Below are 23,537 nucleotides of genomic sequence, written 5' to 3' on the forward strand. Positions count from 1 at the left end.
CTCATGAAACACACAAAATAGTAAAAGGCATTCTTGATAATAATCACAATTTTGGCTTTTCTTAATTAAAGAGAACCTTATAACTGACTTGATTGTCTTAAGTTTTTTTGCTAGAGTAATATGTTGAACATGTGTAATTGGTATTAGTTGCCACCCTCCATGGTACAGAATAATTTCTCATTCACAAGTAGCCATATTCAGGCAACATCAATAGTTTCATCTTATGTGTCATGTTCAGGGTGGTTGTGTTGCTCCCACAAGAAACTAACCAAAAATCCTGAGCTTGGTAGTTGCTTTACCTTTTGGGTCAAGAATATATAGGGAACATCTTATCCTATTACCTTACTCTCAAAACTGGAAAAACCAGAATATACCATAAAGACTAACACAAAATATGAAATTGTGAAAGAAAATATTGAAAAAGGACAAGGGAAAAAAACGTAAAAAATTAAATGGACTAGTTATTTTATCTTTCTCTAGTTCTTATAAGCAAGCTGGCATAGAGTTTTTACCATACCAACACAAGTGCAAGTTGAGAAGTAATTTGAAACCACAGCATAATTTATCAATTTGTTAATTAACCAATTATGTTACTTAGTTATTACCTGTTAATTACCACGAGCATAGTCACAAAATATAAAATAACAAGCAGTAAAGAAAAAATAACACAAGATATTGAAAACCAATGGATTAAAGTTTGCAACATGAATCGCACTCATGACCCTAGACTCTATGCAGTAGATACTGACTGACATGAACCTATAATCAGCTCCAAGTTGCATGGATTCTTTTATCTTGAAAACCTTCTACAAACTGTGTCAATGACTCCAAGAACCGAATCCAATGACCACCTTGAAGATTTGATCTCCACAATAACACACTAGCAATAGGCTCTTGTGGCTTCAACCTTGATCAGCAAATAACAACAGAGTCTTGAGATTGATCTTCAATTCTCACTGGTTTTGGTGAAATTGAGGTTTTGATTTTCTTCTTCTTAGATGCAGAGCAACTCGGCAATACCTCAATTGTAATTATGCTATAACATGTTTAGACATCGTGTTCAGTATTACACGGTGCAAACCCATGAGGTTTCACTTGGAATCATATTCTTTGCTTGGGAGGTAAAGCAATTGGTTCCAAGTGCCAAGAGCTTTCTGGAATGCCGTATCTCCCAATTCCAGGCACTCTAAAAGCAGGAATGCGATGAGAGAAACCAATCATCGCTGATTCAGAAACTGTATGCGTCAGATCAAACCCATCAAACTGTTTCCAGTGGAAGAAAGTCAGGCAACCCTTCACCTCCTCCAGCCTAGCAATCGTTATCTCTTCCCTTTCGCGTAAGTCCGATAGAATTTGGACAACCTGGCATTGGCAATTTTCATAATCAGAACGCTTCCATTTGCTATTCCAATTCTTGTACAAAGCCCAAATCTCACCTTTTACTGGGTAAATTCTGTAGAATTGCTCATCATTGCTTTTAACACTGTAAACTAAATAGGAAAACTGGGACATTTCAAGGTTGACACTAATTCCACTAACCTTAAATTTCCCACAAACTATGGGTATGTTTTCTTTCTTCCAGTCAATCTCATGGTCAAGAATAGGTAGAGGTTCTAGGAAAGTCACACATACTTGGCTCTCGGTAATTATATCATCTATTCTGGTGTATTGCCGTGGCAAAAAAGCTTTTCCATTGTATACAGCCCATACCTGACCTGTGGCAAAATCATTTGATGACCAACTGTGGCAAAAGCTTTTGTGCCATGAGTAAGTTATCCCTGGCACCAGTATAGTCATTACTAAGAATTTTTTCTTCAGCATCTCACTGTTCTAGAATAGCCTTCTTCTTATTTTGATTAATGTCTGGCATCCTCTATATATCGTCAAATTCAGTATTCAACTCCAAATGATCCCAAATTTAGTGATTCCAAATGAGCGGAGTATCAAAACTGCAATCAAAGTGATAGGCGGGATTGGCATCAACAATGAGGAAAATGTGTAACTTAAATTGTGGAAAATTGTCACTCACAAGAATTGGAAGAGATTCTCTTAAGGAAATATTTACCAACATAAAGCAAACAAATTTAAACATCAGTGTTTTTGGGCAGCCTATGGGAAACATCATCATTGTTTCCATGTGTATGATAAGAATCATCTTTGCAAAACCTCTATATCATGACTGATAATTTTTAAAATAATTGCTCAAATCTTAATTTGGTTCCAGCAATACAGTTACGTGCTTGTGGAGAAACACCCTAACAGAGGCATTACCAAAAAAAAAGAATTATTGCAAGCTTACAAAACCATACAAAAAATTTCAACCCCACCAGACTGTAAGAAATTCAACACAAAATTTAAAATTTAAAACCACCCAAAATTGCCTATCAGAAACCCCACAATAAAAGGCTTTCTAGTAAGACCAACTTCAACACAAAGGTCCTTAAACTGAAATGCAATGAAAAAGGACCCAAAAATTTACCACCATTCTCCCACCAACCAAAAGGGAACACAAGAAATAAAATAAAAATCGGTCAAAGGTATTCCCAAGTCAGAATTCTGGAAAACACCAAGTATCCATTCTTAGCACAAAGAAACCACTTGATTTTAGTGAATCTTTCTTCTTCAATTATGCAGTCAGTGCATCAAGCTGTTTGCAAGGGCCAATTTAATCCTCTTCACGAGGGATCCCTAATCCTTCCTGAAACATAACCTAGAATCCGATCTTCATTATCTAAATGGATGATGATATCATTTTTTTTTTTTTTTTTTTGATAGGCAATAAGTGTTATATTGAACAAAAATAATAAAATCATTTAGTTCATGATGATGAACACAAAGGAACAATGAAAGCAAAAGTACAAAAATCAAAAGGCTAGTCTAAGAGAAACAAGGAACTCTATATTGGATGAACAATCTAAGGAACCCTAACACCTAGACAAATAAAAAAGAGTGCGCTGGCACAAAGCTTATAGATTATCCAATGAATTTTTGGTATCAATTCTTATATATATTTTCTTCCATTCTAATACTTCATCTGAGAACAATTACCCTAAACTGAAACACAATGAAAAAGAACCAAGAAATTTTTCCCATGATAAAAGACTAATTTCTTCTTTTTTACTGATTAGTATGATGAAAGACTGCTGTTACTTATTAAAAAAAATGATAAAAGACCAAGGTTACGGTGAATGCAGAATTACACAGTACCCAGCTGGCAGGATGGAGTTGATTTGGTTGTGAACTATGGAAATACCGCAGTAGTATCCAGTGGCAAACCAAGAGACGCCATGTCCTGGAAAGTAATGGTAATTGAGTCACTATGACTCTAAGAAATTGATTTTTCTTTGAGGGCAGGATGTCGCCAGCACAACAGACTATCAAGGAAAGGTACAACACTAAGCTCAATCACATCAAGAATAGGCTCAATATCATGCACTAGACCATAATTCACTTCCCAAAGTTGCTGCCATCAGGTAATTTCAATTCAAGTTTTTGTAAAGTGATCAGTATCTAGAGGTTAATCTGAACGTTCTAAGCTGAGTTGAGAAGCATTTAGCCAAAACCATTAATTTGTAGCTACATTGTCCATGTTAAACTACACGAGTAACCATGATTTATAAGGAATTAGCAGATTTGACTTTTGAGGCCACTAAAGCAGTAATTGTATAAACACTGTTTCAGAAATTGGTTTAGCTAGGCATTTTCACGAACATTTTATATGAAACAATATCATAAGCTAATTTTATAGATCAGTCTCCCAATTCAAAGTCTCTATTTCCATACCCATAACAACAATCCACAACCCATTCAAGCAAAAACTACCATACCCGCAAAAAACAACACATGTATGTAGGTACTGTGTTTGCATCACCCAATAACTTCCAACTTCCAGAATTAATCCACCAATACTAACAGCAACAAAAAGGTTGATATGGGCAACAAACAAATGATCCTAGGTTGTAGAAACACCATTTACCAGTAACTAAAATGAAAAGAAAAGAAAAAAAAAATGTAACTTTTTTGAGATGTAACAATCTAGTACACATTTTCATTCATGAAATAGCATATATAGTTCCATCACATACTTTATGATACATAATAGTCACAGAGTCAGCTAACATGATAAATATCTTGTCCCACCAGTAACTCACATTTTCCTTCTACTTTACCATCATTCTCCCACCAACCAAAAGGGAACACAAGAAATAATTAAAATAAAGAACAAAGACCTTAACTGAAACACAATGAAAAAGAACCCAGAAATTTTTTTTTCAAAGATAAAAAACCAATGTCTGTTGCAATTCAAAATAGAAATAAAAGAAGAGAACCTAACCTTTCCTCCTCTTCCTTTTATCTTTCAACTCTCAAGGTGAGGTTACAGTGAGGGTTGAAGTAAACAGTTCCCAGTGGAAATGGTGGAATAGAGCTGCATAGCCTTCAGTCTTGAACAATGGAAATGGTGTTGTTGTACACTTGTATTGTATTGTACCCAGTGGCAGTGGCAGTGGTTAACCATAACAAAAAGCAACCAAGCTTTCTTTGTGGGGTAGGAGGATATGGTTCAGCCCAACTGACTATTCAAGCCCATACACCTCAAGATTGGCCCATTTTGTTCACTAGGAAAAACAAAATAAACCCAGCTTTGGTTCTTAACTTCTCATGTGGATTGTGAAAATTTTGGAGATATTTCTGCAAAACCTTCCCCTTTTTTTTTTTTTTTCTTTTTTTATCCTCTCTCTTATTTTAAGGAAAGAAAAGTTAATTCCAGGTTTCTCTATAAAGCTACAAAGTTTGCCAGTCGTTAGGAATTTTCTAAATTAATTATTTTTTATTTTTTTGAGGAAACTAAATTAATGAATTGATAGCAGTGTCATTGCCAACTAACCACAGAATGATTATAACAATAAAACATTTGACCATTAATTAGATTTAATTATAAAAATTCAAAACACCTTATTTCCTCTTTTTTAATTCCTTAACAATTATTAGGTTATTAAAAGGGTGTAACAATCTCAAAGCTTTTTTTTTTTTTTGAGAAAACAATTTCAAAGCATTTTATAACTCCAATTCGGCTTGGTTGGGACTGAGTGGGTTAGTGGGCGAATACTTGTGTAAATATATATATATACACACACATGCACACAATTTTCCCAAATCGGCATTCCATTACAGTGTATCTGTTCAAGTATTCATGCCTCTTAAACTCATTTGACTTCCACAAAGTTGTGATCTGGGTTGCATATGTGATGGTGGAGCTTGGAAACCTGACAAGTTTCATCTGGGATTTGGTTGTAATAGAAATTAAGAATTATTCATAGGTTGAATGCATAAGCAAAGCCTTGAAACACATCTCTTTGGCATTCATGTTGTCCTGACATTTGTGTTGGTTTAGAATTCATAGTTCTATACATCACAGGGAAATCTGCCCACCTAGAATAACCTTTTTCAAAATAAAAATACGCACCACATTCTTTAATGAGTGACACTGTTTCTAGTTTAATCCTTTATCAACAGAGACTACACTGAACTGAACACAAGAGGTAGAGAATGCACACATGTTTAGAAATCATGTTCAGTATTATATGGTGCAACACCATTAGGTTTCTCTTGATATCATATTCTTCGTTTGGGAGGTAAAGCATTTGGTTCCAAGTGCCAAGAGCTTTCTGGAATGTCATATTTCCCAATTCCAGGAACTCTAAAAGCAAGAATTCGGTGAGAGAAACCAAGCATCTTTGATTGGGAAACTGGATGAGTGACATCAAACCCATCAATTTGTAGCCTATAGAAGAAAGTCAGGCAACCCTTCACCTCCTCCAGCCTGGCAATTGTTATCTCATCCCTTTTGTGTAAGTCTGACAGAATTTCGACAACCTGACATTGGTAATTTTCATAATCAGAACGCTTCCATTTGCTATTCCAGTTCTTGTACATGGCCCAAATCTCACCTTTTAGCGGGTAAATTTCGTAGATTGGCTCAACAGTACTTTTTTGGCAGTTAAACATTATAGGAGAACTGTGACATTTCAAGGTTGACACTAGCTCCACTAACCTTAAATTTCCCACAAACTATGGGTAGGTTTTCTTTCTTCCAGTCAATCTCATGGTCAAGAATGGGTAGAGGTTCTAGGAAAGTCACACATACTTGGCTCTCAGAAATTATATCATCTATTCTGGTGTACTGCCGTGGCAAAAAATCTTTTCCACTGTTCACAGCCCATACCTGACCTGTGGCAAAATCATTTAATGACCAACTAGGCTTCAAAAGTTTGTCTTGTGGAGATGATTTTGGGGAAGGAAGTCCTCCCAATGGAATAGAGCTAGGAAAACTACTAGCATTCCCATTCTTTGGTGCCTTTTGGGAGTCAATAATCTCCTGAAACATACTATCAGGCAAGGCCAATTGATCAAGCTCAAACATCCCATCAACAACTTTATCAATTTCTCCACCCTTAAACCTATATGCCGGGATATTATGAGAGAATATATACAGATTATCCGGGGAGATATGGAAAGTGACAGGACTCCCTCCAATTTTTTGTCTCTCAAAGATGCTTCTGAAACCATCTACTTTCACCAAACATGCACCATCTGCACCAAAATATTTTGAAAAATCTGAGAGAATTTCAACTAACTCAAATTTACATCCTTTTACAAAACTAAGATCATGGGCCCATTCATGAAGGTTCCAATCCTTATACAGTGCCCAAATCTCACCTCTTTTGGGGTAAATATCAAATTGTTCATCCGTGACGCCATGAATCCATGAGCATTTGTAGGATGAGACCACTGGCCAGCTCTCTCCATCATTCATCTCTGGATTCAAATCAAATTACCCACAAGCAACAGGTAAGCCAGCATCACACCATCTTCTCTCACCAACACTAATAGGGATTGGCTTTAACCATGTAACAAGAACTGATCGTGCTAATTTGCAAGCAACTCGAGCATACCGAAAACTATGAGGTAGATTTGCTCTATATTGAGCACCCCAGATCTGACCTACCTTGAAATGCTCAGGTTTTCTGTCATTCTCAAAGGTATAGTAGTCCTGACAAGGCCTTTTCTGTGCCAAAGGTTTTGAAAAACAAGAAAAATTCTCCTCCAAACTGATGGGCTGTGATGTTGACAACTTTATATCGTCTATAGACAAATCTGTGTCCCCTCTAATGTTCCCTCTAGAATTCAAATCCTCAGAAACCTTACTGGATGATTGTTGACAAATAATTCTATCATGTTGCTGCTCAACATCAAGAGAATTTTGAAGTTTGAATCCCAAAGTTCCAATGTCTTCTGAAAATATCATAGTTTTTCTACAGCTGCCACCCAAACTTTGGCTTGAAAAACCACTCTGACACACAGAAGAGTTTTGAGCATTGCTCATTGCTTCCGTACTTGCAATATTTTGACAGGATAATTCTCTTTTATTAAAAGATTGATTATCCCCCCAAAAAGCTTTTCTTGTCAAATCATATGCAGAACGTTTCTCATGGTCGGATAGAATGGAGAATGCATCTGCTACAAGTTTCAGAGCCAATTCAGTGCCAGGAAATGTTTTCTTGATAGGTTGCAGCAATGTGAGGAGCCATTGGCAACGAGATTTAACAGCATCCATTGTAGAATAAGGTTTAAGCTGAAGAACCCAGTAGTAATCAATTCCATAACCAGGAACCGTCATATTGGAAGCAGATAGCATGTCACAGACAGTCATCATTGAGCTAATGTTATCAACTGCTGGAAAAAGCCGTTGTGCCTTGAGTAAGTTAAACCTGGCACCAGTATAGTCTTTACTACTAATAATTTTTTGTTCAGCATCTCGCTGTTCTAGAAGAGCCTTCACTCTATTTTCGTTCATGTCTGGCATCCTCTATATATCCTCAAATTCAGTAACCAACTCCAAATGATCCCAAATTTAGTGATTCCAAATCAGCCAAGTATTGAAACTGCAATCAAAGCGATAGATGAAATTGACATCAACAATGAGGAAAATGTATAACTTACAATGTGGAAAATTATTACTAGCAAGAGTTGGAAGAGGTTCTTAAGGCAATATTTACCAACAAAAACATCATTGTTCATGGGCAGCCTAAGGGAAACATCATCATTGTTTCCATGTATACAATAAGAATCATCTTTGTAAAACCTCTATCATGACAGATAATTATAAAATGATTACAATAAGAATCACCCTAACAGAGACATTACCAAAACAAATGCATTATTGCAAACTTTTGAAAGCTACAAAAATATTCCACCCCACTAGGCTGTAAGAAATTTAACACAAAATTTAAAATAAAACCACCTAAAGTTGCCTCTCAGCAAACCCACAACAAAGGCTTCCTGTGTGGGTGTATATATATATCCACTGCCCATATTTGTATCATTCAGTTAACCTCAACTCATGTTTTCGTATGGTGATCAGTACCCAGAGATTAAAACCAAAAGCTGAATGCTCTAAGTTGATATGAGAAGCATTCAGTCAAAACCATTAATTTCTAGCTACTTTTTCCATGCTAAACTATACAAGAGTAACTATGTTTTATGAGGAAATTAGCAAAATAAAATTTCAATTATGGATTAGCAGATTTGACCTATGAGGCCACTGAAACAGAAAACTGAATAAACACTGGTTCATAATACAATACTTGTTTTAGATAGGCATTTTCACGAACATTGTATGTGAAACAATATCATAAACTAATTTTATAGATCAGTCCCATCAAAAAAATATATATTATTGATCGGTCACACAATTCAAAGTCTCTATTTACATACCCATAACAACAATCCTCAACCCATTCAAGCAAAATACCAGAACAACAACAACAACAACAAAAAATGACCCCCAAAAAAAAATATAACTTTCTAAAGATATAATAATCAAGTAGACATTTTCATTCATGAAATAGCATATTTAGCTCCATCACATACTTTATGATACATCATAATCACAGAATGAGCTAAGTTAACATGATATATATCATGTCCCACCAGTTTCTCACATTTTTCCTTCTACTTTACCACCATTCTCCCACCAACCAAAAGGGAACACAAGAAATAAATAAATAAAATAAGCAAGAACAAAAACCTTAACTGAAACACAATGAAAAAGAACCCAGAAAGTTTTTTCCAAGACAAAAGACCAATGTCTGTTGCAATTCAAAATAGAAATAAAAGAAGAGAACCTTAACCTTTCCTCTTCTTCCTTTATCTTTCAACTCTCAAGGTTACAGTGAGTGTTGAAGTACACAATTCCCAGTTGGCAGAATGGAGCTGCTTTTAGCCTTTACCATGGAAATGCTGTGTTGTAGTTTGTATGCAGTGGCAGTGGCAGTAGCTAACCAAGGGGCCACGTTATGAACCATCCAAGCCCATTTACCTCAGGACTTGGCCCATTTTGTTCACAAGGAAAAAACAAAATAAGCCCAGCTTTGGTTTCTCCTTTGGTTCACCATCTCTTTTTATCTTTTTTTTTTTTTTCTTTTTTTTTGGGTAAATAATGATATTTGTATTAACAAAGCGAGTTCATACATGTATTGACATATATACTAGGCTAGAGGAGGATTTTTATTTCATATATAAATAAAAAAAATAAGGTAACATGCCCGTTAGCATCTACAAGAACCCAAGAAAAGATAGAGTTGATGGATTAAAGTCCTTAATAAGAAATTATGATCTAACCCATTAAAGGATACGAGGGTAAAGGAAAATGATACAACAATAAACTTGCAAAGAAGAGCTCCGATATTAATTACAATTTACAACCAAATGAAAATCCAAGCCAAGGTGTAAGTCTAAAATGTTAATAGAGTCAGTAACAACTTTGGCATCTCCTTATCCCCTTCAAAGTGGGCAGTCTTGCAGCCTTGGGGAATAGCAATTCACATTCTTGTTCTTATGGTTTTCTTTCTTTCTTGTGACTATCTCTAGGGCCACCTGTCATTGTCATTTTATCAAAGTGGCACAATATCATGTGTAATTTATGAGAGTTTTGTTAGAAATATTACAAATTTGAACATTTAAAACTTACAAATGTGTCCCCAATTACAAAAATAAATAAATAAAAAGAGTAATTTCAATATTCATTAATTACATTTTCTTTTTAGTAAGATTTGAAGTAGCCTTGGCATTTTTCATTTTTTAAATATAAGTATAAGATATGAAAATGGATCTTTTACATATTCAAAGTTGTATAAATTGGCACTTTATTTAAAAATTTTAAATAACGTGATAGTTTGTATCTTGTACAAAATTTGATTTTTATAAAATGAAAAGTTTTCAAATAATATGAATCCCCCAAAAATAGGTGAGAACCTTCAATAATTTAGGAGTCACACTTTGTTCGCTCAGGAGATTCTAAATGGAGGGAAGTGCTTTAATCAAGTTAACATTAGGGACCAAAATCTAATTTTTAAATAAAAATGGGCAAAAAATCATAATTACCATAAACTTTAAGGATGTAACTTGTAGTTTAATATTGAATTTAATCGAGAAAATTTAAGGTACAATAATTGTAATTAAGTTTTGTTCAAAGAAAGAGCGTGTGACTAATATAGTCTTTGTTATAGGTTGAGGGTGTGTGTGTATATGGGTCAAGTTGGAGAATTTTTTCAACCCTACCTAACCTTGTCGAGTTGAAAATTTCTCAACCCAACCCATTACACATGTAGAAATCAACCAAACCCAACCTACATGAGTTGATGGATTGTGTATAAATATTTTATACCTTGTAAAAAATTAGGCTTCCGTCAATTATTAAACAAAATTTTCAATAAATTATTACATTTTCATATAATATGCTTAGTTTATATTCCAAATAAAATTTCAACCTAACCTAACCCATCAAAACCAACCCAAAACGTCTGGTTGGGTCCGTTTCATCAGGTCGATGGATTTGATGCACACCCTAACTTAGGTGGTAATAAACATTAAAATATTACTAAATAATTAAGATATAATTCTTAAAGAATTGTCAAGAGTCTTATAAGTTATAACTCTAGTAGGTACTTCTTAGTTTTTTCAACATGAACATCTACAGTTCAAACCTCATCTCTAATTATTAAATTAAAAAAAAAAAATCAAATCAAATTTTGCTGTCTGTACAAACAGCAAATTTTGATTTTGATTTTGATTTTTTTGTAGCCATGTTTTTTAATAACACAGCTAAAAAAACGTGGCTATAGGTCATGTTTTTAGTAGCATGTGTGAGTTAATTATTTAATTAAGAGAGAGGGAGACAGGGAGGAGAGAGAGAGAAAACGCGGGTAAGAGAAATGTAGTGAGTGGATAGGGATGAAATGTCGCTACTATTTAGTTTTAAAGTTTTGTAACAAATAAAAATTAAAAAACACTCTGTAAGCGACTAAATTTCTCGTTTGGAAATAAATCAAACAAGTAAAATAGTTTCACAAATGCGAATTTGTATTGATGATTGTGTGGTACAATTCTCTGTGATTACAAAAGAGTTATCCTCTGATTCGATCTCCTTAAAAGATTTGTTGATTGGATTTGTGATGATGTGATTTTGTTTTGAACACAAGATATCCTTCAATTTGGTTGAGGAATGGATCGAAGATCTTTGGAACAGAATTACAATGAATCTCTGGCTATGAGCTTGTTAGAAATTCTTTGTTCTTCGTGTTCTTTGTGTTCTTCGTGTGTTCTTCGTCTTCGAAGGTTTGTGGTGGAAGTTCTTCGGTGCTTTAGAGGCTTGAATCCATGGAGCTTCGCTGATTTGTGGTTGTTTGAGGTTTCTGGAGGCTTTTGAGCTTGATTCCAGTGACCTTTGAGATCTAGGCAGATAGTTTGGATGATTCTGCTTCGAATGTTCTTCGTATTTGAAGATTTGTGGTGGAAGTTCTTCGGGGCTTTGGAGGCTTGAATCCGTAGAACTTCACTGATTTATGATTTGTTGATGTTTTCGGACCTTTGAGCTTGATTCCCGCAAACTTTAGGATCTAGGCAGATGATCTGGATGATTCTGCTTCGAATGTTCTCCGATTTTGGGGTTAAAGTTCTTGAAGTTCCTGGAGGCTTCAGGGCTTGATTCCAGCAGAGCTTTTTCCCTTTTGAATCTGGTCCTCTCCTAAATGTCTCAGGAAGGCTTCTATTTATAGGAGTTTTGGGGTGGGTGAGCGACACATGGCGGAGCTTGATTGGTGACACATGTCACAGCTTGATTGGTTTGCTTAAGTCATCGCTTACACGTGCGAGGTTGCTTGAGTCATCGCTTACACGTGCGAGGCTGCTTGAGTCATCGCTTACACGTGCGAGGCTGCTTGAGTCATCGCTTACACGTGCGCTGATGCGTGATTGGTTCTTGCATGACACTTGGCAAATTTCTATTGGCTTCTGAATAGTGATAGCAAAACCTAGCAGCAATACATGGTGCTCTGTAATTGGCTGTATTTTGTGGACTTGATAATGTGACGTGTCAGCTTGTGATAGGTCGGGAATTTTCCCTCTCTACACACTCGTTTAAAGAGTTAAAAACAGCAAATACAGCCTCCTCCAAATGCGCATCTCCTCCATCTCCTTTTATTATTAACCATAAGCCCATAAACTAATCACCATTTTATTAACTTAAATTAATTTTAATCTTATTCTTCCCAAACTAAACGTCGAGAAAATTTGTTTCTCTCCTTCTCTTTCATTCTTGACTGGAAAACAATTACATTATCCGATAAATCATTGCTCTACAAAACTCAAAAAGAGATTAGCAGCCACAGATTTTCCAAAATGCATTTCTCAAAACTCGACGATTCTCCTATGTTCCGCCAACAGGTTTTTTTTTTTTTTTTTTTCCTTGTTCAAATTTTAATTTACTAATTACTAAATCATTCTTGTTGTTAATCTATGCACTGATATTAATCAACCATGATTTTTTATTCAATTAGCATTAACCATATCAAACACATTCAGCATTGTGAGTTTGTCCTTAATTAGCATTTGATTAGAAATTATTGTTTTGGTATAATGCAGTTACAAGGCTTGGAAGAAAATACTGAATCATTGAGGACAAAATGTGCTAAGTTTTACAAAGGATGTCGAAAATATACGTAAGCTCATACATACATACATTATATATTCCATGTGGTTTGGCTTTATCACAATTTAATCCACAAATTTTCAATTGCTACATTGTTGAAATTGTTAAGATTTTGTCCAAATTAAATGATTTTACATTTTTCATAAGCTTTTTCAATTGGATTAAATGAAATCGTTTAAGGATACTTTGGATGGAACTTTTATGATTTCATTTTAGTCAAAACTTTAGGGGGTTAAATGTAACAATGGAAAATTTGTGGACTAAATTTCGATAGGACCAAACACAAGGAAGTTGATTGTAAATTTTCCTCTTTTTAAACCATCTTATGTGCTTTTAACTTTCTTTAATTTTCAGAGAAGGGCTTTCAGAGGGGTATGACGTGGACGTAGCTTTTGCAAGTTCCTTAGAAAATTTTGGAGGAGGGCATTATGATCCTCTTTTTGTTGCTATGGGAGGTATGTCCCTTTGATTTGTTTTCTACCTTCAAAATATGTTTAAAAGGTCAAAGATCACAAAAAACTAGCTCTCACTTTTGTGGGGGGTCTGGGAGGGGTGGTTGGAAGGCAGCCTCACTCTTCAAAAAAAAAAATTTAAGCTCATTCCTAGACTCAAACCCGTGACCGATCCCTCAAGAAATGTATATAAAAATAAACTTTGATTTGATATTTTTAGTTTTTTACTTAAGATGATCACAGCAAAAGATATATATTACCCTTTAATCAACGTTAGAGATGTTCAACCTATATAAAGCATGCACTATTGTTGCATTGCATTGCTGTAGGTTAAATAGGTTAGAGATTGAGTATAGTAAGACTTATGTATGTGGTTTGTACTTTTAGGCTAGTGAATGAGCTACACTAGCCCAAGCCAGACAAAATTTGTTTCGATTCTTCTATGGCAGCTTATTATGTACCCTTCTTTTTGGCCAAACTTTATGTGTGTATATATATATATATAAAAATAGAGAAGTTATGTGAGAGGGTATGAGGTTTTGTTATATGGTATATTCCTTAAGATTCTCTTTATATATTTAGACTTTTAGCTCAACAAAATTTGCATCTATATTAAGGTATTAGTTCGTTGAATTAGATAGTAGAGTAAATGCATATATTAATAATCTATAATTATGCATTAATTATTTATATTAAATGAATTTATATGATTATTTTTTAATTAATATATAAGAAACAATTTTTATTTGGAATAATAATAATAATATGAAATTCTTCCTTATATTTAGTTGTTTTGATAACAATTGACATACAAGCCATCTAAAATTAAATATTTGTGAATTCACTAAAATTAATCTTAATCGTTTAGATTTCCATTATATATATGTGTGGAACCAACATTATAGTCTTTATTCTATGTAATTAAAAAGATAACTAATAGGATAAATACATTTATTTTGTCATATTAATTATTCTAAATGATGCATTGGTTATTAAGTATAATGAACTTTTTTCTCAAAAAAAAAGTATAATAAACTTTTGATGTCAGTTTTCTAAGATTTATATGAGAAACAATTGATTTGAAATACAGAATTCTTGCTCAAATTTAGTTGCTTTTGCAACAATTGAAACAAAGTCCAACAAAAGAAAAAATAATTTTAATAATACACAATAAAAAAAATATTATAAAAAAGGCTAAAATGAAAAATTCACCCTCTATGTTTCACTAGAATTTATTTCAATCATCTAACTTTACTTTCGTTTATTTCAATCGTGTAAGTTTCAAGTTTATTCAATTAAGACATCCGTCAATTTACGTTAATTTTTTTAAAAAAAATTGGAAAATATTTTTCAATTATTAATTGGATTTTTTTTAATTAAAAAAATTTGAAGAAAAAATTAAAATTTTGGATAATTAAATGCAACATTTATCAAAATTTGATGGAGAGACCTTAATTGAATAAACTTGATTTTTTTTTTTTTGGGAGAATCATATAAACTTTAAACTTAAATAACTGAAACGAATGAAAAAAAAATAGAGGACCGAAATGAATTCTAGTGAAACATAAAGGATGACTATTGCATTTTAGCCAAAAATAATTGTAAGGTTGAATTTATTCAACCATCTAATTGGCTTTATTCCGTGCCAAATTTGCTTGTAATTCAGCATTTAGTAACCCTGTATTTAGGTGGGTTTGATGTAAGGGTAGTGAGTGAGATAGAGTGAAGATTGCTCAAGAGTGTGCAAGAAAACAGAGACTCGCGGCTGGGACTCGAGGGTGACTCGCGGCTGGGACTCGAGGGTGACTCGCGGCTGCAAGCCGCCAGAAGCAGCACACGTGCCAAGCATGCTGGAAGATGAACAGTCATGCTAGCTGGAGCACTACAGGACAAAACAGGACAACTGGCCATACGGTTATCTCGCGACTGGATCTCGCGACTTGGTCAAGCCGCGAGGTCAAGCCGCGAGCCACCCCTGTTTTGTAAAACCTGACGTTTCACATTCCTCCCCACCAGTATAAATACCCCTTTTACTCACGATTGAAAGAAAGCTTCCAGAGAGAATTTTGAGAGAGAAACCCTAAAAAAAACTAGATTGTTTCACCCACAATCTCTACCTTAGAGTCTCTTCAAATTCCTCAACTTCTTCCTCTCCATTGTTAAATCCTTGAGAGGCATTATACCAAACCTGGTTCTCACCATCATCATCACTGTGAGACAGTTGTTTGGATTTCTGGGAAGCAGTTAGGAAGGAACCAATCTTCATTGGTTGATGCTACGGTCTAGTAGCGGAATCCGGGAAGCTAGAAAAGAAAAAGGTTCGGCGCAACCTCGTTGGAGCAAGAAGCTTGGAGGGCTTAGGTGCACTGGGTAGATTAGGCTTGGAGGGTCTATTGCTGTCCTTGTATCCCAACTGTATTTTCTAGTGGATTGCTTACCGCTTGGAGGGCGGCGGAGAGGTTTTACGCAGAGGGCTTCGGTTTCCTCTTCGATAACACATTGCGTGTTGTCTTTGTGTTTGCATCTTCCTTCCTCTTTATCTTTGCCTTTTCATTTATCTGCTGTGGATTTTAATTTGTTATGGCTTAGATAGTATTTAATCAATTTCATATTATAGCATATGTTAAGTTTCCGCACACTAGTTGTTTGACATATTGCTTGATTTGATTAAGTTGTAATTTGGGGGTCTAAACGTTCAAAGGTGTTTTTACACGTTTTTGAACTTTCAATAATTTAAGGATATTTGCATTTTTATTATATCAAAATAGTATTTACATGCTTGAGTAGGCATGAAGTGTGTGTATCGGTATTAGTCACTATATCATGCAATTTCAAGTTTGCAAACACACATGGTATAATGAAATTACAATACTACTTCGTCTTTCTATTTTATTTATAAAATAAAATAATAAAGATTACTAATTTTTATAAGGAAAATTATTGAAATATTTTTTTTTACATATGTGCCAACCAAATGAGCTCTCTTTGAAATATTTGACTGGTAACTGATACTTCTATCTGTCAAAGCTCAATATGTTTGTTTATTTGGTGTTAATTTGTTTTTTGTTTTTTTTTTTTATCTTGGGCCCTGTTATGACCAAATTCACACTTGCTTTTAGAGAAATTGGGACATACAAGGAAACTCTTCGGTCACAGGTAGTAATTCTTGTGCTTTTGTTAGTATTGTTGTTATTGTTTCTCCTTACCCCAGTTCTGTACTGTAATTTTGTGTTGCTTACTGACCATTTGGAATATATTTGGGAAGCAATCTTGCTGCTGTTTCATTGTTTCTAGCTTCTGCCATCTTCCATATATCATTATTTACTGAACATTATATGCCTTGTTTTATGGAATCAATCTTTCTTGTAAAGGTAGGTTAAGCAGAGAAAAAGTAATTGACAAACAGCACTTTTCTTCACTGTACCTGTTAGTTTCAACCATCTTGTGTATTTATTCTTTCCTTGATACTTCTTGTGAAGCAATATATATTACTTATATGGAGTTGCATTTACTAAGGATATTAAAAATAGAGAAAAGCATGCAATTGCTATCTTCAACCGTCTTGTCTATAGGGAATTGTTTGACTGATGATGCTTCACTGACTATCTTTAACTGGCTTTGTCAGGTAGACCACATGCTAAACGATCGGTTGCTAAACTTTGTCAATGATGACCTCCATGAGGTTAAGGTATTGTGTGTTTTGAATACATGCTTAATAGATTAGTAGCATATTTGATTTACACTTAAGCAGGGTGACTCAAAATATTTGCCTTTTATTAAAGACAATTTTCTAATCTTTACCCCTTCTGTATTGCGTGGGTTTGCCTCAACAGCTTTAGCACATGCATACATGAATACAGATTTAAGGAATTTTATGTTCTATTACATTGTTATATATCCTATATCTTTGATTTTCTCCTATACTTGGAAGATTTTTTTTTTTAAAAAATAAACTACATTATATGCACTTCTTCCACTTGACAGACCTTGATTACTTCGTCATTTGAAAGTTTTACCTAACATCTTATCATGTTATGTAAAATCATAGTCATGGTTTTGACACAAATATGCCACTCTTTTAATGACTAACTTATGCACCATATTTTACAGACTTTGTGATAGTGTTATGGTTGTGTGGCATTCAGGATATTCTCTTTGTGCATGTGTGTGCGCACTTTCTCCTTGCATGTAACTTCTGTTGGTTAAATAGCATAATTTCATCATCACCCGTTTACATAGCCTTTTCTTATCCGTATCACATGCCTGAGAAAATTCCATATTTCCTTTTGCAATGAGTAATCTTTTTTTTTTTTTTTTTTTTTGATAACTCAATAAGTAATCTTTTGTTTATGCAGGAAGCTCGAAAGCGTTTTGACAAGGCTTCCGTTGCATATGAACAGGTGGGTTTCATTTCTGAAAATCCCACAATAAAACTTTAGAAGTTTCATAGTATTATAATCTTATATTCTTGATTGTTACTTCTGCAACTGGCTTATTATTCTTATTTTTTCAATTATGTTCTTTCATTAGAGAGGGATGTCTTTATCCACTCAAGGTGCCTTTTATCCTTTATAAGTTAGATATTTCGCTTTAAATTTGCATCTTTCTTATGCAAAGTGGTTTCATGAGTAAGATTATAAAAAATGATTAATTTTTGGGGATTATCATATTGTTAGTTCATTTCTTGGTTTGAATTGTTATAGAACAAGCAGGAGAGACTGCAAATGGGAATTGATGCTTGAATATGTTGGTATACCCACTTGAGATACCCAGAATTTTGGGTATGTCACTGGGTGGGCAGATTTACATGTCACTTGATTTTTAAGACACGCTACTAAAACGCAGGGTTGTCTGATGTATATTTTATACTGTTCCATCTGGAAGTAGAATGACTTGATTCCTAAGTTAATTCATAGATTGCTAAATTGACTAAATATTTATTCAAGATTCGAATGAAGTAGACAAGCTTCTGTAAATTCAATTTGGAGTTGCAGCAGTTGTTCTAAATGAAATCAATTGCTGGATTGTAGAGAGAATTTTATGAAGTAGATGCTATTGGTTCCAACTTCCAACTTGTATCTCATGACTGCGAATTTAAAACCAATTTCTTTCTGTGCCACAGACACGTGAGAGGTTTATGTCATTGAGGAAGAGCACTAGGATGGATGTTGCTTCTGTCATAGAGGAGGTAAATCCAATATTTGTTTATCCTGATTAGAGTACCTATCCTTTTGGTGCATAGATTGATCAGATAATTTGTCATGGGTAACCATTATCCTTTCAAATCTAATTTGGTAGAGAGACATTCCAGGAATTTCATGCTGCTCGGGCTTCATTTGAGCAATCCCGCTTCAATCTGGTAACTTAATTTTCACAAGGATATGTTGGTTTAACATAATTGCAGTGCATAAACAATTAGGCTTTACTCATATAGCATACTTTTATGTCCAGCTCAGTACCCTCTGCAATGTTGAGGCCAAAAAGAGGTTTGAGTTTTTGGAGGCTGTTAGTGGTATGATGGATGCTCATCTTCGATACTTCAAACAGGTATGTAAGATTATAATATGATACCAACTGATTTGGTCTGCGAAATGTGTGAAATATTGAATTTTTCTATTGCAGGGATATGAACTATTGCAGCAGATGGAGCCTTTTATTCATCAGGTTTGTTATCAACAAATTTTTTCTATAAGTTGACGGTATAATCCAAATCATCTGGATAATAAATACAGGTTTCTCTTAATAAGTAAAATTTTGTAATAATTTGCAATGATCAAACTAGTAGGTATAACAGATAGCTCACCACAGTGCTAGCTCAAAAGCTTGATAACTTATCTTCCTCACAAGTCACGTGAAATGCTCCCCAGAAGATTAAAGAAAGAAACAGTCTTGGATTTTTCCATCTATTATGCTGAACACTTATCTTTCAGCAGTTTGTATGAAACAGCAAAAAAAGTCAAGTTGTTGAAGTTTCTTGCCATTAACTTCCAGGGGTTCTATGTTTTATTTCTATTAAGTTTCATTTTTTTTAATTTTTATAAGGGAAAAATGTCAAAGTTCAGTTCATTTGTGTCACAGGTTTTGGCTTTTTCACAACAGTCGAGAGAAAGATCCAACTATGAGCAGGATTCACTCAGTGAAAGGATGCAAGAGTACAAAAGGCAGATTGATCGAGAATCTAGGCACTCCTTGAATGTGTATCACGTTTCTTCTAATGGAGATTATAATCATGGTATGCAACCTTATACTAAGACATCAAATAAAGTGATTGAGGCAGCAATGCAATCTGCTGCTCAGGGAAAGGTATTTTCTGACACGATGTTTCTTCCACATTTTCTGTTAATATAAGCTTTTTGTTTACAAAACAAACATAACTTAGTGTCCGTTTGGAAACAGTTTATTTAGCTTAAATAGAAATTTTTTTATTGAAAGTACTATAGATAAAGATAAAAGTTAATTGAAATAATATAGTGGAACTCATGAATAATACCAAAAAGTGCAGTAAGACTCATGAATAATAGCAAAAATAAGTTGAATAGTAAAATAAGCTGGCAAAAATAATCAATGTCAAACGCACACTTAATTTTCTGTTTTCTTAATAAAAAAGTTTCTTTGTTCTGCATCTATAGCTGAAAGGTATAAAATTTTAGGTTCAAACCATTCGACAAGGCTATCTTTCAAAACGTTCCTCCAACTTGAGGGGTGACTGGAAGAGAAGGTTTTTTGTTCTTGATAGTCGAGGGATGCTGTATTACTATCGCAAACCATGGAACTGGTCATCTGTAAGTCACTATTAACTTAATATTCTTTCTCTTATAATCTTATCTTGGTTATGACTTATTAGTAACTTTTTAACATAACGTTTTTCAGTCTGGGAGTCCAACTTCTGCACAGAGGAATAGTTCCTCTGAAAACAGTTCTGGGATTCTTAGTCGGTGGCTTTCTTCTCATTACCATGGTGGTGTGCATGATGAAAAGTCTGTTGCACGTCATACAGTGAACCTACTAACATCAACGATTAAGATAGATGCAGATCAAACAGATTTAAGGTTCTGCTTCAGGATTATTTCACCATCTAAGAACTACACACTGCAGGTACTTTTCCTAAATGCAGCTAGCTTGACATCTTGTTTGGCTTTTCATTGTCTGAACTGATGGTGTACTAATATAAACCTTGCTGTTATTATTGCCTGAATATTTCGCAGCAGATTCTAAATTTTATTTCCTTTGCAATGCAGGCAGAGAATGCGCTGGACCAAATGGACTGGATTGAAAAAATAACTAGCGTAATTGCTTCCTTATTGAGTTCCCAGCCTCCTGAGAAAGTAAACATTTAATTTTTTTTTTTAATTAATTTCATTGCAGAAATATGTGTTTCTATAGTCATTGTAATGGATATTACAATTATATGTAGAGTCTGTGTACTTCACCTTTGGGAAGCGATTCTTATGGCTTTACCAGCGAGAGTGATTCTGATTGTGATCAGAGTACATCGAAGAAAATCCACTGTAATAATCATTTACGTGAATCTAGAAGTTTGCAACAATACAAGTACAGTATGAGAAAAGAGAAGCCAATTGATTTGCTCAGAAGGGTTTGTGGGAATGACAAATGTGCTGATTGTGGTGCGCCTGAACCTGAATGGGCATCCTTGAACCTTGGTATTCTTATATGCATTGAATGCTCTGGTGTTCATCGTAATCTTGGTGTACATATATCAAAGGTAAGTTTTCCAGGCTTGTATTGAGCACTATCTCATTCTATGTCGCGAAAAAAATTATTCATGTTCATAGTAGTTCTAAATTAAAGCCTGAGGCTAGGATTTAGGAACTTTGCTGCGTGTGGCTCAAAATCTCATTGAGAGTCTCAATGTAAAATAACATTTTATTAAAGACACAGAAGGACCCTGCAACTTCCAGTACTTTGATGTGTAAAATAACAGGACTGATTCGGGTTCAATAGTGAGAGCTTTGGAAAGCAAATTAGGCCTTTCACGGCTTTGTATGAAAGTTCTGTCTGGTTTGGTTCACAGTAAACAATAGTTTAAGAAATAAATGAAAGGAGAATTGATTGAAAGAGGCAAATTAGGATAACAATGAGATTGAGATAGAGACATAACAGAACCTGTGAAGACGAAAGAAATGTCAGGCAATCTGAATATAACTATAAGCTATGAATTCCAAATAATCTGACATACCCTTTAAATACCCTAGACAAGAGAATTGCCGTCAAAACATTGAACAAGATTATAAAAAAAAAATTAAAAAAAAAAAAAAGGCCTATGATATAATAGAATTAGAACCCTTAGTTGTTTTTACTGCTGCAGTGACAATACTTATAAGACCTAAACAACTACCATGGAAAGTTTCACTGACTGAAATGTCTTCCTTAGCAAGTCCATGGCTATAGCAGCTTCATATATATGTTTGTATGTCTGTATAAATAAAAACGCAAGTAATCAACCACCCTTTGAAGTTTCTAGTAGGCGAGACATGTTTCAATCTTGAGAATATCATTGCTGACCATATCTTAAGAATATTAAGTGTGATAAATAAATCATCCAGGGCAGGTAAAATTTAAGTTTTGGTTGGTGTTTTATTTATTTATTTATTTATTTATTATTATTATGGTTAGGCTTCCTCTCAGTTGTGTCTTATACATATTTTCATGATATCATGCTTTCTTCTATCCATTAATTCATGAAGCTTATGTGGATAACTTTTGACACAGGTAAGATCATTGAGGCTTGATGTAAAAGTTTGGGACCCTCCGGTGCTTAATTTGTTCAAGTCACTGGGCAATGTCTATGCAAACTTGATCTGGGAGGAATTATTGCAATCAAAAAGTTCTTTATGTACGTGGGGTTTGAAATTTGAATTCCAAATTTTTTACTTGATAATAAGAGACTTTATTAGTTAAACTAACCAGAACCCACTATTTTTATATAATTTTCGCTATTATATATATGTTCTATGGTTCCAAGTAGAACCTTCAATTAAACAAAAAAATAAAAACTATAGTAATACCCGGCGACTTAAAGTCAGAGTCGGACCTATTCCATTTCAATGATCCTCTGAATTTTTTAATTTTTTTTTTAATTTTGATACACATAATGAATGATGAATGATGATGGCCAATCAAAGTTCAGTCTAGAATACAATGCACAATTGGTCAAATTAGAAAATAGAAAATTGAAATGCATCCAAATGAACTAGAGTTTATTCAACATTAATGTACCTAGATGACTTCCCAGATACAAACACTAACAATAAAATCAATGTGTGTCAAAATAATTTAGATTTTGACACTTGCACATTCATGAACTTTTGGTTGCACACTTGTATTGATTGGGAAAGATTTTGTGCTAGAGCATCACACATTTTCAATTAATTTGAATGACAATTTCCACAATATATTATCAAATGGAGAAAAAACTAGAGTATATTCAACCTTGGTGTTCTTGGAAAGAAATTTATTCCTAGGGAGATCTTTTCTAAGAAAATTGTGCCAAGCACGAGGAAGACTTCCAAGATAGAAACACTAACAAGACTTTCTTTTTAACTTTTAATACATTCTACCCATGATGCTCTAGTTTGTTACCTTATTCTACCTATGTGCAATATTGATGAAATTTCCAATGCTACTTATTTTAAAGTTTCATTTGGATATAATAATATCGTATTCAACTAAATTCAATCAGTTGATTAGGGCAATACTTCATTTTTTTGAGTAACCTTTCTAAAATTAGTAACAAGCATAACAACTTGGACAGTGGACACTGCTTCATCTGACCTTAAAATGAATTTAATTCATAATTAAAATGCAAAGCCTATTTCAAGGCATATTCTTTTTGGTAAGCATGCACTACCTGTATATTATAAATGCTATCACCATTGACAAAGTTTGATGCTTTATTCTGCAACCCTCTTTTTCTAATGGAAATTAGAGGACCTTGCTTATTGCCACTGCCAATGAGGCTACCACTTTGTTGATTATGTGGCAGTTTCAACCTCTGACTTTTGCTACTACTTAGCTGC

The 23,537-nt window shown here is 34.2% G+C and overlaps 3 protein-coding genes across 6 annotated transcripts; 1 reads left to right on the top strand and 2 right to left on the bottom strand.

The window, feature by feature from the left end:
• Positions 1-668: 668 nt before the first annotated feature.
• Positions 669-6,893, bottom strand: LOC115963445. Its single transcript, XM_031082440.1, has 6 exons — positions 6,005-6,893; positions 5,657-5,874; positions 5,171-5,264; positions 3,392-3,463; positions 3,254-3,292; positions 669-1,830 (listed from the first exon to the last, which is right to left on the bottom strand). Exons 1-6 carry the CDS (start codon positions 6,812-6,814, stop codon positions 1,102-1,104), a joined length of 1,962 nt encoding a protein of 653 aa, XP_030938300.1. The 5' UTR covers positions 6,815-6,893; the 3' UTR covers positions 669-1,101.
• Positions 6,833-9,340, bottom strand: LOC115963447. Its single transcript, XM_031082442.1, has 2 exons — positions 9,192-9,340; positions 6,833-7,943 (listed from the first exon to the last, which is right to left on the bottom strand). Exon 2 carries the CDS (start codon positions 7,862-7,864, stop codon positions 6,833-6,835), a length of 1,032 nt encoding a protein of 343 aa, XP_030938302.1. The 5' UTR covers positions 7,865-7,943; positions 9,192-9,340.
• A 3,295-nt stretch (positions 9,341-12,635) lies between these two features.
• LOC115965523 (ADP-ribosylation factor GTPase-activating protein AGD3-like) lies at positions 12,636-22,425 on the top strand. 4 transcript variants are annotated; one of them, XM_031084767.1, is made up of 16 exons: positions 12,636-12,783; positions 12,982-13,058; positions 13,403-13,503; positions 16,586-16,656; positions 17,126-17,188; positions 17,856-17,900; positions 18,623-18,688; positions 18,812-18,859; positions 18,952-19,047; positions 19,123-19,164; positions 19,579-19,803; positions 20,151-20,282; positions 20,371-20,595; positions 20,739-20,825; positions 20,915-21,223; positions 22,231-22,425. In XM_031084767.1, the coding sequence occupies exons 1-16, from the start codon at positions 12,739-12,741 to the stop codon at positions 22,417-22,419; spliced, it is 1,821 nt and encodes a 606-aa protein (XP_030940627.1). In that variant the 5' UTR covers positions 12,636-12,738; the 3' UTR covers positions 22,420-22,425. The 4 variants fall into 4 exon arrangements, with proteins under 4 accessions (XP_030940627.1, XP_030940628.1, XP_030940630.1 ...); XM_031084768.1 differs by lacking the exons at positions 12,636-12,783; positions 12,982-13,058; positions 13,403-13,503 and having other exon boundaries at positions 16,625-16,656; positions 17,130-17,188; XM_031084770.1 differs by lacking the exons at positions 12,636-12,783; positions 12,982-13,058; positions 13,403-13,503; positions 16,586-16,656; positions 17,126-17,188 and adding an exon at positions 17,630-17,667.
• Positions 22,426-23,537: the final 1,112 nt, after the last annotated feature.

Source organism: Quercus lobata, chromosome 10 (genome assembly GCF_001633185.2).
Source record: "Quercus lobata isolate SW786 chromosome 10, ValleyOak3.0 Primary Assembly, whole genome shotgun sequence".
Lineage (NCBI taxonomy): Eukaryota > Viridiplantae > Streptophyta > Magnoliopsida > Fagales > Fagaceae > Quercus > Quercus lobata.